This window comes from Gobius niger, assembly GCF_951799975.1.
Source record: "Gobius niger genome assembly, chromosome: 1".
Classification (NCBI taxonomy): domain Eukaryota; kingdom Metazoa; phylum Chordata; class Actinopteri; order Gobiiformes; family Gobiidae; genus Gobius; species Gobius niger.
Window position 1 is genome coordinate 39817872 of NC_136852.1, and position 19372 is coordinate 39837243.

The window sequence follows — 19372 nt, forward strand, 5'->3', positions numbered from 1 at the left end:
GCTTCCCCCCCGTATATTTGACACTGGGGATGGTGCACTCAGGACGATGAGCAGTGTCAGGTTTGCTCCATACATAACGTTTTGCATTTGGGCCAAAAAGTTCAATTTTTGTCTCATCTGACCAAAGCTCCTTCTTCCACATGGAGCTGTGTCCTCCATATGACTTCTAGCAAACTTCAAACGGGATTTCTTATGGCCTCCTTTCAATAATGGCTTTCTTCTTCCACTCATCCATGAAGGCCAGATTTGTGTAGATACAACTTATAGTTGTCCCATGTACAGATTCCTCCAGCTCAGCAGCAGGACTTCACAGCTCCTCCAGAGTTATCATGGGGCACTTGGGTGCATTTCTTACCAGTGCTCTCCTTGTTCGGTTTGTTAGTTTAGGTGAACGACCGTGTCTTGGTAAGTTGGCAGTGATGCTTTACTTTTTCCATTTCTGAATGATGGATTGAACAGTTGCTCCGGGAGATGTTTAAATCTTGGGAAATCTTTGTATAACTTAACGCTGCTTTAAACTTCTCCACAGCTTTATCCCTGACCTCTCTGGTGTTCTCCTTGGCCTTCATGATGGTGTTCAGTGACGCACAGGTGACCTCTATTTAATGGTTAGGCCAAGGTGTGAACATTCTGGAGTCATGAGGAATGTTATAAAGACAATTTAATGCAATGAAATGAAAAATGCTGTATGAATACTTATGCAAGCCCCACTTTTCACTTTTCTATTTTTAAAAAAATAACAGAATCATGTATCATTTTGCTTTCACTTCACAGTTGTCTGTTTCTTGTGTATGAACGTTCAGTAAAAAAATTCAAAATAAAATCTTTATGTTTATGGTTGTAAACATGACAAAATGTGCAAAAGTTCAAGGTGTATTAGTACTACTGTCCTAAACTCAGGCTAAACTGAGATCATTGTTTTTGGCCCACAGACACAAAGACAAAGTGTTATTAGTCACCTTGAGTCTCTCTCTCTAAAACCAAAAAATCAGGTTCAAAATCCAGGGGTAATCATGGACTCAGACCTTTTCTTGTAATTTTATGCAACTGTGAAGCTCTTTGAATTGCCTTGTGTGTGAATTGTGCTCTACAAATAAATGACAATATTTAAACATGTTATTATGACAATTAGTGCCTTTTTTGTTTCTAGATGAGAGCTGATATGTTTATGTTTGCCCTCTAGTGTAGTGTAGTGTAAACCCCCTTAAAGTGGATTTAAACCAAGAAAGATTTAAGGAGAGGGAGTCTGATCTTTGGCTCCCTCTGGTGGTATATTTGTATTTTGTATTTATTTGTTTAAAAAGGGACACTGCATTTACAAAAAAGCACAACATACTTAAAATGCAGGATTATAGCTAAAGCTAATTTCCATCCTCTGTCCCCAACCGGACCAGGCCCGGCTACACACCACTTACCCAGCAGTCGTCAATATCTATTCTGCACATTCCCATGCCCTCACTCACACAGCCCTATACCCTCGAAAACCTGCACCCATTCCCCACTTCCCCATACCCACACACTTCCACCCACACCCAACCCTCCACACCGTACTTTCACATATTGTTTTCTTTGACCCAGATAGGATTCCACCCACTGTACAGTGCGCAGTGAGACATGAACAAGATCTGGTGTGAAGTGCAAAATCATCCACAAACTCGACTGTAATGATGAAAGCCAACCACACAGATAAACTGAAGTTGCTTCAGTGGTTTAGAGCGGAGTTTAATGTATTTGAGTGGCCTGTGAAGTGTATCCGTTTATTTCGGGCCTGTGGTTCCCAATGTTTTTGTCTCATGGACCCCTTGAGTCTTTCAATTCCTCCCTAAGTATCCTTTACGTTGAGGATGCAGTCAATGATTTGCACAATTACCACCTAAACTCATAATTATACGTATTTAGCATCATTAAAATAAACTTTTGAAATTATACAGAAAATACTATTCAGTTTCTTCTTCCTTTTCAGCTGATATTATTCCAAGAACCCCCTGCAGAGTGCTTGTGCACCCCCTGGGGTCCCCGTACCCCTGTTTGGGTAATACTGCTGTAGAAGACAGTAAATAAGTGTTGTATTTGGACTTTCTCAGTCCTAAACACTTTCATTAGATAAACTTTATATTGGCCACGAGAGCGCCCTCTACAGGTTTGAGCACATTTTACATGGACAGTAGAAATTGTAGTTTTATGAAAAATAAAATAATTTGGCACAAAATTCCATCTGGCTGTTCCGATCAATAAAGTCAGTCACACCCGTGTCTTCATTGTCACACTGTTGCCGTAGCGATGACCAGAACTCCACATTTTATTCTAATGGGATTCACCTCCAGGGGGCGTTTATCTGAATGATTAAAACCTGCTGAAATGATGAGAAACGTGCAATCCGAAGTTTGTTAACAGCGCAGCCACAAACCTACGTAAAATGTCGATATTTAACGATCTGAAATATGCAGCGCAAACTACAGAGTGATGAAAATGTTTCTCTGTATAAAGTCAACTAAAACAGCATTGTCTAAAAACACTTTTGCACTTTGTCAGGTAGCAAGGGCCCATTAATATTGCAATCCAAAACCCCCTGGAAAAAATAAACAACAAAAAGGCAGTAGCAACAATACCGTGATCTGAGATTGAGAGCGACACGGCCCGTTGCTGGGCGGTCGGCGAGGGCTGATGATCGCCGTTTGGCCGCTATATATTACTTACAGTCAAATTTCAGGCCCAGGTGCTCAATTATATGCAATCTACTACATTTGTAAATCATTTAAATTTACAGACTCTCACTTTAATGCAAAATCCAATCTATATTTTGGGGATAATGCAGAAGGGAACTGAACCGAACTGTGCACACACCTGCTGATCATACATCACAGACTCTCAGCATTAAACCTGAACCATCCCAGTCCTAATCCATGTCAAACGCTGGTTGTTTTGTACAAAGGTCCTTTAATGATTGCCGTTCATATGAATTAAGGCATATACAGTAGAAAAAGCCGCTGATGCTCCTTTTGTAAACACAAGCGACAGTTTACAGACAGCGACACACTCGGGATGTTCAAGTAGCGAGACGTTCAGCGAAGGGTAAACCGACGAGCAGAGGGGGCGGGGCAGAGAGGGGGAGGAGCAGAGAGGGGCGGGGCAGAGAGGGGGAGGAGCAGAGAGGGGCGGGGCAGAGAGAGGGAGGAGCAGAGAGGGGCGGGGCAGAGAGAGGGAGGAGCAGAGGGGGCGGGGCAGAGGGGGGAGGAGCAGAGGGGGGCGGGGCAGAGACGGAGAGGAGCAGAGAGGGGCGGGGCAGAGAGAGGGAGGAGCAGAGAGGGGCGGGGCAGAGAGAGGGAGGAGCAGAGAGGGGCGGGGCAGAGAGGGGCGGGGCAGAGAGGGGGAGGAGCAGAGAGGGGCGGGGCAGAGAGGGGGAGGAGCAGAGAGGGGCGGGGCAGAGAGGGGGAGGAGCAGAAAGGGGCGGAGCAGAGAGAACGGGGGAGGAGCAGAGAGCAATAGGTTAAAACTGCCATCCGTTTAAAGTGAACATAATCTATTTCAACGTGATCAGGGTTTAGTGAGTGCTGTTATTTAAAATCTATGAAAGGTCAGCTCCAGCGAGGTCTGGACGTTAGCTCCACAGTCTACAGCCCGTGGGAGGGATCTCTCCTTCAGTACGGTTCTCCTCCAGGTTTGTCTTTTCTCCCGCTGGCTCTTGCCGAGGGTCCCGTGAGTCCCGTGGGTCTGTGTCCCAGTGTGAGCTCGTTTGCTCATTCTGGATGGTCCATCCTGTGAGTGTTTCTCCCGCTGGGACGTCACTGGCAGGAGTTGGGCCGCTGCTCGTCGGCTGCAGGTGAGTGTAGGGCGTGGGCTGAGGTCAGTGCATGTTCCGGGGGTTTCTCACGGACGTCCCTGAGACCGTGGCGGCGCCGTTCAACCAGCTTTTCAATCACTTTGCCTGGTACGGGTGTGGGATTAAACCTTTCCTAATGCATTTGTCTTTTGGCATTGCGTTAAAAGATGTAATTACTGTACAGCCCCATTCGCACGGGATCAGAAAAGTCAATAATTCACTCATTTTTTTTCTTTCTCCAGAAATGACGGGTGCATAAGAACACTGAATGATGATGGCAATCGTTTTATTCCTTTGTGTTGCGAGTGCTGATGATCTTATGCCTGGGTTTGTTTGTTTGCCTTCGCTTCTTTCTTTCAGTGTTTCTTTGAAGGTTTCATAGTCTTTGTAATGGTAGAGATCGCACACAAAGCTCCATTTTGTTATGTGTCCTGGAGTGGCAGGACACTTTGTTGTGCGTAATGACACACTCAGCCAATCAGGCCCAGAGGGTCTAAACGCAGCCGATGGAGAGTCACGTGATCAGTAAAGCTCCAAACCTCAGGAAGTGCCGTCACCTCCGCTTTTTAACCCACAACATTTATTTAAATGAATCTAAAACGCCTTTAGTAAACTCCTTAGGGTTAGGTTCAGGGTTAGTTTGGGTTAGTTTAAGCGTTGTCCTGCGGAGGTGGGGTCATTTCCTGTGGAAAAGTGGCGCCCCACTGATCACGTGCCCCTCCATCAGCTGAGCTCAGACGCTTCTCAAACGGGTTGGCCTTTGACGGTAAACAACATGGCTGCCAACATGGAAAGAAGTCTTTGTTTGGAAGTGGGGTCAAAGAAACGTGCGCACAATCTGTTTATATCTGGGGGGGGGGGGGGTAGTTTTTTGCCACGCTCTGTTCCCCGGAGAGATAGAGCAGTGGTTCCCAAAGTGGAGGTCAGGACCACCGGGGGACAACATTTCTATGGTCACGTGTGTGTGTTGGGATAATGTTGCTAGTTGTCGTTGTGTTGCTAGTTGCTGTAGAGGTAGGCCCTATGGGAAGTGGATTTATGCAAGAGATTAAATATTAAATATTACCTGTTTGCAAACCTTTTTTTTTCTTTGATGGCACATTTTTCTTTTTTTTTCCCTTTTCTCCCCCGTGTTCTACAGTTTTACAGGGGGAGCGGGTATTGCTTAACTAAATGAGATGTAAATGAGCCCTATTGTCACTCGAGCAGCAGAGAGAGGTGAGAACTGCCCTTTTTCTGCCCTTTGGGCTTGTTAGACTTGTTAAATTCAACTTGCCGCTACGTGTCCAAATATGATCAGATTTCCATTGTTGGAAAGCTTGGAGACCACACTTTAACAAGCTGTTAAAAGCTCAAAATGCTCCAGAACCGATTCCTGTGACTGGGCACATATTTTAGAGAAAATAAGCCAACTATCAAAATGCAGTCTCTATCATTAACCAGATTTTAAATGATTATAAATGCTTATTACATTTTACAGAAGGGGGTCCCGAGTTGTTGGTTGAGTCATTTTGGGGGGATTTTCTGGGCTAGAAGGACAAGCTTGCACTCAAAATGAGGAGCGGTTCCGATGCTATTCTCAATTGAAATAAACATAGTTCATGGGGTCAGAAAGGACCATAGCGATCCAGGAGGGTTTTTAATACAGCTTTAAATTGTCGTGGAAATGGATGGTTCAGTACGTTTTGAATCCGAGTTGCCTTCATTAGACTTCTCTACGCAGGTTAAAAACGCTACAAACTCCCACGTGTCGATTCAAACAGAATCACAGAATCAGAGTTTGCAGAATCACCCTGAAGGTAAAAATGAGGAATATATTGACCTTCCAAATCCCCGACACGGCGGATTCCAGTGCGAATGGGGCTTGAATAGAAGACGGTTTGATTTCATGTGTCAGTTTGAAGAAGTCGACGGTAACGAATGTGAAAACCCGACCAAGGAGCCGCCACAGTCTCCTCCGAACGGGAAACACTGCGGTTCTGTACAGAGATATTTACACCGCGTCGCCGACAGCAACGACGACAAAACTACAAAGGGTTACTCGGATACGCCAGCAGGGGGCGGCAGTCGGAGGCTGTGTGCACCGCAGAGGGACAGCGTTCAAGACAAAAGACAGATCTGTTATTTTGATTCCGTCTTTAGTAGGGCTGGGTACTGTCAAACGATACCAGTCTGGTGTCAGAAAATACAAAGTTTAGGTTTTATGCAGGTGTGAATACAACAAACGAATCCCGAGACCCGCTTTTTCAGGAGATCTCGGTCCGCTTCCAAACAGACTCTGGTGCGGTTCGCTTCAGGTGTGAATACAAACCACTGTTGACCCGAAACATAATATAGTTCACTTGCAAAAAGTACAGTCTGAATGCGAACCGCACCAAACAAACAAAAAATAGGTCTGCTTTTGGTTCAGACCAAACAAGCGGACCAAAGGACTTATCCGGTCTGAATACACCCTAAGTTATAATAATAATAATGCATTGGTTTTATATAGCGCTTTTCTGGACACTCAAAGACGCTTTACATTGCATTATTCATTCACTCCATGCTCAATGGTAGTAAACTACTATTGTAGCCACCGCTGCCCTGGGGTAGACTGACGGACGCGAGGCCACCAGTCTGCGCCAGCGGCCCCTCCGACCACCACTCACTCACACATTACACTTGCCAGGCTTCCTGGTGTTCCCAAAATGTCTCCCATCCAAGTACCGACCAGTTTTGATGCTGTTGGTCCAGGGACAGGATTAAAAGAAAGTGACTTGGTTGTTTCAACTCAAATAAATGATTTTTGCCCAATTTATGCCCTTTTTTTGCCCCTTATTTTTTTCCAAAAAGAATTGTACACTATTTTTCCTTTTTAGTCACTATGTCTCACAATTTGAGAGGCACTGTCAGGACGGGAAGTGCAGACTTTTTTTGGTTGGGGGCGGGGAGCGATTTTTTTTCATAGGATGGGAAAGGCCTGCCACTCCCTGATTGGCCAGTTGCCGACATCGGCAGCCAATGATAAGTGGAGCTCCAACCATGACGTCACCACAAGAAAACAACGCTAGTTTAAACAAATCAGGTGGAGGTTAAGAGGTTAATTAATTTTATATCTATACAAGCGTTTATAAACAACCAGACATCGTACGCATGCCTTTATCAGCTTGTATTCGGATTTTTTTGTTGTTGTACAAATTCCGTATAAAATAAAAATAAAGTAAATAAACTAACCGAACTATCCGTTTACCTGACCCTAACCCTAACCTTAAGGATACTGGAGTTTACAAAAGGTTATACACTTCCACACATTATTCTTCTGTTTTCTGGTTCTAGACGACAAATATTTCAGTATAGGTATCGGAAAAAGTATTGTTAAAGCATCGTTATCGGAAACCAAATATCGATAAAGTCCTGGTATCTTAAAATGTAACGGTACCCAGCCCTTGTCTTTCGCAGCAGCAGAGTGTCTCAACGTGAACAGAAGGTTAGGTTTGGGGCGTGGTCTCCTGAAGCTGAAGGAGAGGGAGGAGCCACAGCCCCGCCCCCCTGAAGCTGACCCCGCCCCCTGACACTCAGTGTTCATAAACGAGAGGTACATTCATCACTTTATACGACAATGCGGCGATAGAAAGGTCTGTACATGTCCGTCTCAGGAGCAGCTCCCAAGTCTCTAATGTCCCACAAGTCTAGACCCGGCCCGGAGGTTATGACCCGTCCTTTAAGTCCAAGTCCGGGACCCGGGTAGAGGTGCTCCCACCCAGGTTAGTCCCCGTGGCGAGGGCCCGCTGGTGGAGCGGCTGGTGCCAGTAGAAAGGGGGTTTAAAGTGCATATGACACGACTTTTCCTTGTTTTAAAAATACAATTTCACTTCCGTATTCGGCGTTTCCGCGACGCATTTAAAGGCATTCAAAGTAGATTAACCCGATATTGTAAATGTGCAGATCTTCCACACATTACTCTTCTGTTCTCTAGTTCTAGACGACTAATATTTCAGTACGGGTATCGTTCAGGTATCGGTATCGAAAACTAAGTATCGTCAAATTGTCATTTTTGTCTTTTTTTGTCCGACTTATAAAACTTTTTCCCAACTTTTCTCCATTCCTCTAAACCCCATCTTTAACCGAGCACATTTTCTTCAGTTCGGCTTTACCCAAATCTAAAGGCTTCTCGCCTACAGGCCAGAGTAATGCCTCATTTGAAAGCTAAGACCAACAAAAGTCATCTAAACAGATCTTTTTCCTTGCGTTGTTGCCGCATGTTTTCATCACATTTTCCTCATCACTTTTCTGTTATGTTGTGGCTTTTTTGTCTCTGTTTTGTTGCATTCATATCCTCGTCTTCGTCTCACTTTTTCAAGAAACTTTAAGATGCGAAACTGGACAAAAATGTGTGCTGGGTTCAGGTGGGGGTGAAGAGGTTAAACATCCACTTCCCTAAAGTAACACTCATTTGTTCACGGCAGAACAGAGGAAAGTCGGGTCATATGCACTTTAACTGTGAGCGCTGAGAGTCAGGGCGGGGCCAGTGGGGCGTCCGGTCGGAGGAGACCTGCAGAAAACGAGGAGAAGCTCTTTGTGGATGCAGCCGCGAACGACCCACAGAGCGGAGTCCATACGTGCAGCCGGCGTCAGGAGAGTTCAGCGTTCACTTCTTCCCTTCGCTGTCTGAGAGAAAACAGAAACAGGTTTTGAGCCACTGCTTAACGCGAGGCACCGCAAGGAAATAGGGGGAAAAAGGGATAAATATGAGAGTGGGAACCAGATGTTAACATACATTTCATTAATATTTGGTAGCATTGCCTTTAAACTGTATAACTTGGGTCAAACGTATTGGATTTCCTTCCAAACTCAAAGGCTTACACACCGTGAAAATTTAAGGTCAACAACTGAGTTTGCTCCTTTTAAATCGTAATGAAAAAAGAAACTACCAAAATGACCCTGATCAAAAGTTTACATGGTCAAATCGCCAGAAGAAAGACATTACTTCACAAATGCCACAAAGTATCCACTTACTATATGCCAAACAGCACAGAGACAAGCCTCAAATAATTAAAAAAAAATTCTAAATGACCTAAAAAAGTAAAAGTTGATTCTGGTTTCATGACAGACACTGAGAAAAAAAGCAAATGTATCTTTTATAAACTGTATGTAAACATCTGGTTCCCACTGTAAATCACATGACATTTCCGAGGCGTTTACCGGCAGCAGCAAGTGAATTTTTTATGTCTTAACACTTCATTTTTAAAGCCACAAGAACAACAAGCATTAAATCAAAATGAGGAATGATATGTAAACACAAATTGGACACAACGGGAAATTTTGCTGCTGAGCTGAATGTGTTTTCGATCACGATTTTGACAAAATTATGCAGTAAAAGAGTTGTCGCAATGTCATCATTTTCCCACAGATGTAACTTTAATACCAGTTTGGATCCAGTTTGATGCTTTTCAATGACATTTCAGGTGTTAGATTAATAACTTTGCAAAGCCCTGCGGACACAGAGTGAACAGACTCACCGGTGTTGGAGAGTCCAGGACCCAGCGGAGCTGAAGCCAGAGACCGCGAGCTCAGGCCTGACAACGACATGTACAATGGGTTATATTTGCAGGAGCATCTGGAAAAGGGCTGCACCATTTAAAAAAACAAACAAACATGTGATATGGATGTTACTGAGCTGTTTCAACCCAGTATGTTCCATTCAAGTGAAACACAAGTGCGACTTCCAGCAAATCGGCTCTGTGCTCGGATTGTTTTGGCATAGGGGATAGCCTTGCAGCCCAGTCACAAGATGGCCGCCACGTTTGCCACATCAATGAGCGTGGTGTCTAACCTAGAGTTTTAGGAACTAGCTTTGCTAACGGCTATAAGAAAAATACACTGAGAAGGCTAATGCTAACGGACACTGAAAAGTCTCCCAGACTAGCCGACATGCTAACTGTCTGCACACGTTAGGATCGAACGCCGCCTGTCCTTTTTATTTCTATGGTCAAAATAGCCATAGAATTTTCTGGGGAAAAAATATTATCAAGGCTTTAAAAGAACAGCTCTGTGCCAACGCGTGGACAGAAAACACACCATTTTCAAAAGGAAAAGAGTAAATGTCATATTTCTGTGAAGATGTGACAAAGAGTCTCTGAAGCTGAAGGTCAAATCAGCCAAATCCCATTATAGTGAACAGGACATAAGAAGGACAGGAAAGAGAGGTTAGCATCATGTTGTAAACATTCTGTGCTTGGAGCCTGCGTCAAAACAAGACTCAAGAAACAATGAATCAGCTCCAAAACAAGGCTAAAATGGAAATATACACACCGCTTAACATCCATATTGTTAAGCAAATTGTATTTCAGTGTCAAAGAGGTACAAAAAAAAGATTTTCAGTGAAACTCATGGATGGTATTGTGTCTCAGAGCTCTTTGAATCACTGACATTAATCTCAGAGACCTGGGATGATTCGTTTTCAGGTTAAGCCCAGTTAAGAGAAAAACTACTGAAAAAGGATGTTCCACTTTATTATGCAGATCATCATTTTCAAGCAACATGGGAAAGAAAAAGGGTCTCTCTGCCGATGAAAAGTGTGAAATAGTTGAATGCCTTCGATATTTCATGAAAGATTAAGCGTAATCATCGAACTGATGAGAGATTTGTGGATGGACGGTTTCATCAGATTAAGAGAACAGCAGCTACAAAGCAGCAGACAGGTATTTGAAGCTGCTGGTGCCTCTGGAGTCTCCCAAACATCAAGGTGTAGGAGCCTCCAGAGGCTGCAGTTGTGCATAAACCTTCTATCCGGGCCTCCCCTAAACTGTTCATTGAAGCTCATGAACAAAAACAGCTGCAGTGGCTCAGAAATACATGAGGACTAGAGTGCGGATCGGGCTGATTTTTTCTGTCCGAGCCCGGCCCTCGTCCGACAGAGCAGTGATCAAATCCGAACCGAGCCCGACAGGCATTAAGATATTTGTGTCCGAGTCCGATCGAGCCCGACACATTTAAAATCACAATATTTCCATAAGCCTAATGACACAGTAGGATACGATATTGTTTGTGTGGAAAAAGTCAGATTTTATCCATCAAAAGGCATTCGGAACGTCAACACAGATGAGCGGAGCACGCACGGCCACACGCACGCACGCACGTACGCGGAGCAACAGTTTTACCTGTGCCGTCACTACACGTGTTTCTTTGTCACAGCAGTTCACAACTTCTTAAAAGCATTACTGCGTGTGCACTGCGCAGTGCATAAGCGGGTTTAAATGCCGCATCTTCTATTTATTTATTTATTTAGTTTTTGACAAATGAACGCTTGCTATGCATGAAATGAAACAGACCCATTTTATTTTCATTTTTTATTATCGTGCTGATGTGTCCGAGTCCGACCCGAGCCCGAAAATAAGTTCTAAATATTTGTCCGAGTCCGACCGAGCCCGTCGGGTTCCGACGGGTCCCGTCGGACGTCGGACGGGTTGCAGCACTCTAATGAGGACTCATTTTCAAACAGTCTTGTTCACTGATGAGGCCGTGTGACCCTGGATGGTCAGATGGATGCAGTAGTGGATGGTTGGTGAATGGCCACCACGTCCCAACAAGGCTGTGACATCAGTAAAGAGGGGGCGGAGTCATGTTTTGGGCCAGAATCATGGGGCGAGAGCTGGTCGACCCCTTTTTTTTTCAACCACATTTAAATAACCCTCTACCAGTTACAGACTTGAAAATTATGCTGATTGTCATTTGAGTTGACAGTTTATAAAATCAGAGAAAAATGTCATTTGCAAAATAATTTGGAACGCAGTGTAAGAACTAAAATGTAGTTTTTGCACATTTTTAGCCCCGTGTGGTCTTTGAAGCTGGGTTTGTATAAAATGTGTCATATCAGTCAGACGTAGACTTTAAAGATTCTGTGAGATATTGCACCACTTTCTATCATGATACACTAATATTGGGCGATATATGGTCTGGAGGAGGTCACAGGCCTCACCTTGGTACAGCTCGTACTGAGGGGGCGCCAGGCCGTAGCCCAGCCCCGCGGGAGGGTGGAGACTGTGGAGGTGACGCCCGAACGACACGTGGGTCCTGTCTGAGTCCGCTTCAGGAGAGCCCTTCTCCCCAGGCTGAAAACACAAACACGCCACTCTTAACCCAGCACATTTCCTCCATTTCAGCTTTACCCAAATCTAAATGCTTCTCCAATGGAGCTTACAGCCTATAGGCCAGTGAAATGCCTCAAAACTGACTTAAAGGAATAGGCCACCGTTTTTCCATTCTGAGATATGTTCTTACCTGAGCTTAGACGAGTTGATGTGTACCTGTCTGGTCTTTACCCATGACCGTGGAAGAGTGTGGTAGCTTCCAACTTTACCCCCGTGAAGTTGGAAGCTACCACGGGGGTGAAGTTGGAGCTATATAGGAATACATTGGGAGAGCCTAAATGCTAACAACATCTTAGGTTGTTGTGCTTGACTGAGCGCATGCACAAAGACCAGACAGGTACACATCAACTCGTCTAAGCTCAGGTAAGAACACATCTTAGTGTGAAAAAAGGGTGGCCTGTTCCTTTACAGTAGTACTCAGTGCAGCGTGTGGGGGATGTTGTGTCACTTACTGCCGGACTCTTCCCGTGGTACTGGTGGCTCGGCGGCAGCAGCTCTAAGCCTGTGTCAGAGTGTTTACTGCTGACGGCGCCCCCTCTGGTCACCGCGGCCTCCTGCTCCTCTCGGCCCGCCGTCTTCCCGTACAGAGGGTAATGGAAACCTGCGGCGCAGCAAAACCACAGACGGGACTTGGGTTATTTCTGCCTACAACGTTGACACGACTCAGGTGGTGTTTGTCCCTATTCTGTCATTCTCTTAAAAAAATAAAATAATAATCTGCTTTTGTTTTCAAAACCGTGCAACATATTTTAGACTAACTTGTTCACAGCCAGCCAATGTTAAAACAAAAGTACAGGTTGTGTATTTACACAGCAGAGCTTATCAATGAATCAATCATTTTGCCATTTTGTTTCAATGTTATTCAAATTGGATCATTTTTTATTCAGCCTTAGGAATTAAGCATATTGAGGAGATGAAAAGGCTTTGGGGTTCGGACTAAAGCCTCTGGAGGTCCAGATCTGGACCCAGGTCCACCAGATGGTGACTCCTGCCCCGTGGCGTAGCAAGGGTACCAAGGGGCCCCAAGCAAGAATGTCGGTAGGGGGCCCTCTGGTGGCCACTCAGTATACTGCGCACTGGGGGAGAGGGCGTCATTTGGACAGGAGCGGGTCACCTGACGACTCCCATAATGCAGTTTGCTGCACAAGTTTTCCCCAGAACAGAAGGCTGAGGCTCTTTAGGTCATTAAGTGTTACAATGAACTGGTTAGAAATATAATCTGGTGGAGCTGTGAGTAAAAAGTCTGTCCTCTGCTCATTATAATTTAACATTAGGGAACCATGACTCACTAAAGCAGCAGCAGGGGATAAACAGCGCCACAGAGCATTGGTGGACAGATGATGTAACTGCACCATCAAAATAATTTGGAACACTGTGTATATGAAGTGTTCACTGCCGGCTTCAGAGTAACAGGTTGGTTCATGGGGGCCCTTGACTGTTGGGGGCCCTCGGCAGCCGCCTGCCTTGTCTTATGTAAAGCTACGCCTCTGCCTCTGCCCTACAGCCTTCCACTCAGGCCTCAGTGAGGGCACCTTCAGAGGTTCACTCATCAGAGAAATGAGAGCTGTGACTTTCAGACGTGCTCTCCCTCGCACCCACGGACTGCACAGCCCATAATCCTGCAAAAATCACAGGTTCGACTGATCATACTTTTAAATGAAAAAGAATTGTATTTAGATGGTATATTTTAACTTCTTCAAACTCACAGTGAGGCCTTTTCAGCTCCCAATAAAATCAGGTCTCATTGCTGCTTTCTTTTTCATTCATAAATGTCTATATGAAATAAACACTTGTGCTCCTAAATAAAGGCAGGACTGAGGTTGTTTGGAGCGTTTTTCTCGTGGGACTGCTCCCCTGTGAAGGAGCTGATCAGCAAACTGAGCATCAGGGGGGAGGGTGAAAGGGGAAAGGCCCTTTAGTGTAAGCTCGAGACTCTGTGTTCTGACCTGGGTAGGAGTGCACCAGCGTGGGGGACAGGCCTCTGTAGCTGCCCGCCGACGGCTCACTCAGGCTGGGGAGGTAGTGGGGCGGGTACGTGGGCGGGTGGTGGTGGTGGTGGTACTGGGCGTAGGGCTGTGGCGACGGCGGAGAAACCGCAGCTCTGGCGCTCTGGCTCTCCTCACACAGCGCCCCCTGCTGCTCATCCTCCTCGTCCCCCGGCGTGGGCTTGTCTCTCTCCACGGCGCCCCCTGCTTCCTCCTCCTCCTCCTCCTCCTCTTCCTCATCCTCCTCCTCATATTTGCCGTGGACGTAGCGGTGATTCCACGAGCCGCTGTCGGAGGCCTGACAAAGGCGGACACAGTTTTTCCTGAGCTCGGAGCCATTTAAGAGACGCTGCAGGTGAGAACATCGCTTTTTCACGCAGTGGCCCATGTTGAGGCAAATGTGAATATCTCAATTTTCTTGCGGACTTTTTCGATAACAATGATGAAACCATCAGAAATATGCAAAAATGTGCTGCAATCATCTTAAAGCAGTACCAAGTAACTTGCTTACCTCAATAAATCCTTCCCATAGTCCCTCTGGGGGTAATACAAGTGTTAATGGGATGACTGGGGGGTCTTTCATCTTTCCCTGGTGTCTCTTCGCCAAATACACACTAATGGAATCACAAAGAAGAAGCTAACAGGCCAACAGGACAATGCTAACTGTGGACTAGCACCACTTAAACAGTATTTACAGCCAAGTTTGAGTGAAAAAAATGATCTCCAGTGTGTAATTGGATGAACAATATCCCTCTTTGTCTTTTCTGTCAGCGTAGTATTTACTCTCACGGACAATTAATGAGAAAATAAATTTAAAAATGCAACTTGCTACTACACCTGCAGTTGCGCGTATGGCCTCTAGGGGCAAGAGTTACTTAGTACTGCTTTAATTTCTGTTGCTCACAGATAATGGCTCTGAAGAGAAAAAAATACTTTCCATCTTTCCCACAATTTCTTTTTAACTTTTTTCCCCATTTATTGTTTACTATTTCTTCTAATTTCCCTATTTTTTCCTCAAATTCCTATCCACAATTTTCCACTTTCTACCACTTTTTTTCTCTAATTATATTTGACTTTTCACCCTAATTTTTATAAGATAAACTAATCTTTTTGTGTGTGTGTCATAGTGTCTGTCCCAGCCCTGATTAGTTTCTGTTAGCATCAGCATGCTGCCGTTAGCATTAGCATACTGTTGCTAGCCGCTGTATTTTGCTGAGGTTTTAATCTGTCAGAACATCCCACTTGCTCATATGTAATGTAATGCATTGGCATTTGCAGACAGCGGTTCTTTACTTTGGGCCACAATGGTGAGGTTCGGCCCTTGGTGTTTTGGTAATGATAAAAATTGTACCTCCACATCGCAAACTTGCCAACCCCTGCTCTCGGGGAATCATGTCCCTCAAAATCCTCTGATCAAATAAGAAAGTGGTGAAAATGACACGTGCATTTTTAGCCCCGAATGACAAATTTAAAAAGTAATGACCAGAATCTCTGGTGAAAAGTGATGATACTGGGACTAAAATGTCTTTAAGAGGATTCAAAGACATTTTGAGGATTTGATCGACATATTACAACCAGAGGTGGGCAGAGTCGGCAAAATATTTACTCCAGTAAGAGTAACGTTAATTTAAATCATTTTACTGAAGTGCAAGGCAAAAGTAGTGACCCAATTACTCAAGTACAAGTAAAAAGTACTTGGAGAAAATGTTACTTGAGAACTGTGAGTAACTGTTTGAGCGAAAAAGTGTATTTCATTTACAATGATGTGAAAACGTAAAATCCTGTGGAATGAGAGCAACACATCCTAAAAAGGCTCCGGGAGGAACAGGTTAATACAAGCGTTTAGTTCAGAGACTTAAGAAGCTCAGATCAGTTCATTTGAAGATTTTCCAACACATCACTGTTTTAAAAGTACATCATTAAATGAAGACATGTCTGATAAAGATTTGTCAGTGAGAAATAATTTACCTTTGGGCCATAAAAATGGTTCTACTTTGATCCTGCCAACAACGCCAGGTCTGTGGCGTTTCTCTTTAGGGGCCTCAGGAAACTCCCGCGTCAGAGCCACACGGTGGCCATCTTGGCTCTGGGTGAGATGAGGATGGAGCATGACGACAGCAGCAGCCAATCACAGTGCACCACAGCAGCAGGCAGCCAATCAGAGCGCGGGAACACGAACTCGACAGGAACACGGACTCGTGACCAGGGGCGTAACGTGGAGGCAACAGCGTGATGCGAGTCACGTCAAAATCAACAACAATCCACTGAATTAGAATGTTTTCATTTATTACAAAGACACACTTGCGCCCCCTGCAGGACCACCTTTACTCCGACATCGTCCTGCAGGGGGCGCATGTGTGGACTGGACTCATGCGTCTCATTATCTCGTCCTTTTATTGAATAGATGACTGTATCACATTGTTTTACTGCAGGGTTGCCAGGTCTCAGCCACCAAACTCGTGGACAGAGGTGCTGCTCCAACAACACACCTTTCTACTTCTTACATTTGAGGTTTCATTCAAAATAACGATCCCAAAATAGATGAATGAACAATGAACAATAAGACATAAAAAATGTTTTTCTCACCCGCAGACACGCTCAAAAGGCCACACAATTCTGCAGCATAAATGTGGACCTGGCAACCCTGTTTTACTGTTACGCCCCCTAGTGTTGGTGAAATACAGAGAGTTCAGTATTGACTAAGGACGGTGAAAAAGGTGACAGTCTCCAGCCAGGATAAATCGTACCATGCCTGACGATCTGGTTACGTTTCAATATGGCTGTTGTTTCAGTGGGTTGAAAAAGTATCCGTACCCCTTTAACTTTTTGAGATTTTGCCACTTTATGGACCACATAAATATATTTAATAAAAATGTTACGTGAAAGACACACACTAAGTGACACATAGCTGTGAAGTGAAATGTATGTAACTGAAAAGTGGGTGTGGAAAAGTATCTACCCCTCTGAGTTCTGCTCGGGCATGTCTCTGTTCATTTTTACCCATTCTTCTTTGCAAAACAGCTCAAACTCAGTTAGATCAGATGAAGAGCGCTTTTGAACCGCAGTTTTCAGATCTTTCCACAGATTCTCGATTGTATTTAGGTCTGGACTTTGGTCATTCTAACATATAGATCTTTTTGGTTTTCAACCATTCCATTGTTGCCCTGGCTTTATGTTTAGGGTCGTTGTCTTGCCCCAGAACCTCCGCCCCAGTTGCAAGTCTTTTGCAGACTGAACATGATTTCGTCCCATCCATGTTCCCATCAACTCGAACCATCTTCCCTGTCCCTGCAGATTAAAAGCCGTCCCTGTTCGGTCAGTAAGTTTAGGAGGACGACCGGGTCTTGGTAGGTTTGCAGTGATGCCATATTTAACTGTACTTTGAGAGATGTTCAAAGCTTTGGAAATCTTTTTATAACCTAACCCAGCTTTATATTTCTCAATAACTTCATCCCGGACCTGCCTGGTGTGTTCTTGGACTTCATGATGCTTTGCTCCACAATAGTCTCTAACAGACCTCTGAGACCATCACAGAGCAGCTGTATTTGAACTGACATTAGATTACACACAGGTATACTCGATTTCAGGGGTGGGCAAGTTTGCGTCGTGGAGGGCCGATTTTCATCTTTGCCAAAACACCAGGGGCCGAACCTCACCAATGTTTTACATGTTTTACAGTGGTACTTAAGTGGCTTCGGGACTCAACTTTGCCCCAGGATGACAATCTGCACCCCAAACAAAACTGTAATTTGTCATATATCGTATAAGATATTGTATTTTCCACACAACTTTTTTTCAATTATGATCATAACAACCCAATAACAAACATTCTAACAAACTCTGTTCGTGTTCCCATGCAGTTTCAGATGGAAAGTTCCCTTAAGACTCACGACCCACTGAAAATGGTTCCGCGACCCACTTTTGAGTCTAGAATCCCCGTTTTACATCTGCCAGGACATTTTTAAAACACTGACACTATTTCTCACATTTTTAGACTACTTTAAGAGGTATTTGATCTCTTATTTGCATAATAATATTTCTCAAAATCATCTTGGGGGCCAGAGGTTCTGTGCTGGAGGGCCGGATTTGGCCCCCGGGCCTGACGTTGCCTACCCCTGCTCTATTTAGTCATTGGGTCAACATGTGATCATTCAGAAATCATCAGGCAACTTGAAGGAAAGTGTTTGCACTAAAAGGAAAGGGGGGGCGGTACTTTGACAAAGCCCACTTTTCAGATTTTACTCATAAAAAAAAAAAAGTGTGTGTCTTTCACGTAAAATTTAAACTAAATGTATGTTTGTGGACCATAGTGTGACAAAATGTTGAAAAGTTAAAGGGGTACGGATACTTAATCAACCCACTGTAACACACACCTCGAGAGACGCACCTTTAACCTACTCTAACCCGGGAGATGATAGAACTGCATGCTTCATCTTAAAGCGGGGGTATTATGCAAAATTGACTTTTTCAAGCTTTACATCATGTTATTACGTCATTCCCTCAATAAAAACATGCCTGAAGTGTTGTCTTGGCACATTCACGTATTTTTGAGTAATCTGTAAAAACTCTGATGGCGGCCATTTTAGGGATAGGTTTGCCTGAGTCCTCCTAGGAACGCCCCCACCTCCTGGAGACGCCTCCGAGCTTTCGTCACCAGCCGAGTAACCAACCACTGCTCCTCAGCAGAACCCCCTCCCCACTGATGCCACAGACAGCGTGTGGAGGGGGCGTGTCTAAAGGCTCAGAGGTTCTTAAAGAGACAGAGGCCTATTTCAAGACATTCACTACAGCCATTTTGAGAGAGACATTTTATACAAGGCAGTTATTCTAATTTACTGCATTTACAGACCAACAGAAGGTTTGGTCATCATTGTAGTGTGATATAGACCGGTGCTATGTGATTGAAAAAAGCAGAATACCCCCTCTTTAATAACGTGATAGTGATGAAAACAAACGCTAGTGACAGGCAGGTCGTGTTAGCGTAACTACATTATAAACTTGAGGCATAAGTTATAAGTTAAAATATTCGCCCCCTCTATGCCCCCTCCTAATATTTTAATTACAGATCTGAACGAGGCTTGTGAAGGACCTTTTTCCAGATGAAAACGCCGAAAAGTGACCTGCATTGTTTTTGGGCAGTTTTCTTTAAAATGTCAGATGACCTGTTTGTTTCACTTGAGGTAACTTGTGGCCCAGAAGGTACAGCGGGTCATTTATGACGGAAAAGCTGTCAGATCGAGTCTCTGCTCAGGACGTTGCCGTGTCCTTGGGCAAGGCACTTCCCACACCTCGCCTGTGTATGAATGTGGCGCATGAGTGAGTGTTGTGTTTTGCTTGCAGTCAAAGGTGGAGGAAGTACTCCATCTGCCCCTCCGACCACTCACTGTCTCACGCCCCACAGTCATACACATAGGCGAGGTGGGGGAAGTGCCTTGCCC

At 44.6% G+C, this 19372-nt stretch overlaps 1 protein-coding gene and 1 long non-coding RNA gene across 3 annotated transcripts in view; both read right to left on the reverse strand.

Annotated features, from left to right (window-relative positions):
- Window positions 1-3999: 3999 nt before the first annotated feature.
- On the reverse strand, window positions 4000-4396 carry LOC306969004. Its single transcript, XR_013793287.1, has 2 exons — window positions 4291-4396; window positions 4000-4173 (listed from the first exon to the last, which is right to left on the reverse strand). It is a non-coding gene; the product is annotated as an uncharacterized lncRNA (long non-coding RNA).
- Window positions 4397-8233: 3837 nt separating this feature from the next.
- Window positions 8234-19372, reverse strand: part of znf608 (zinc finger protein 608) — a 44567-nt gene continuing 33428 nt past the window's right edge. The window contains exons 6-10 of one of the 2 annotated variants that reach the window (XM_079567114.1): window positions 13896-14232; window positions 12402-12550; window positions 11778-11910; window positions 9319-9375; window positions 8234-8463 (exon numbers count right to left, since the gene is read on the reverse strand). In XM_079567114.1, coding sequence (XP_079423240.1) covers window positions 8441-8463; window positions 9319-9375; window positions 11778-11910; window positions 12402-12550; window positions 13896-14232 — 699 coding nt within the window. In that variant the 3' untranslated portion in view covers window positions 8234-8440. Of the gene's footprint in view, window positions 8468-9318; window positions 9376-11777; window positions 11911-12401; window positions 12551-13895; window positions 14233-19372 lie in introns of both variants that reach the window. The other variant, XM_079567115.1, reaches the window with a different exon arrangement.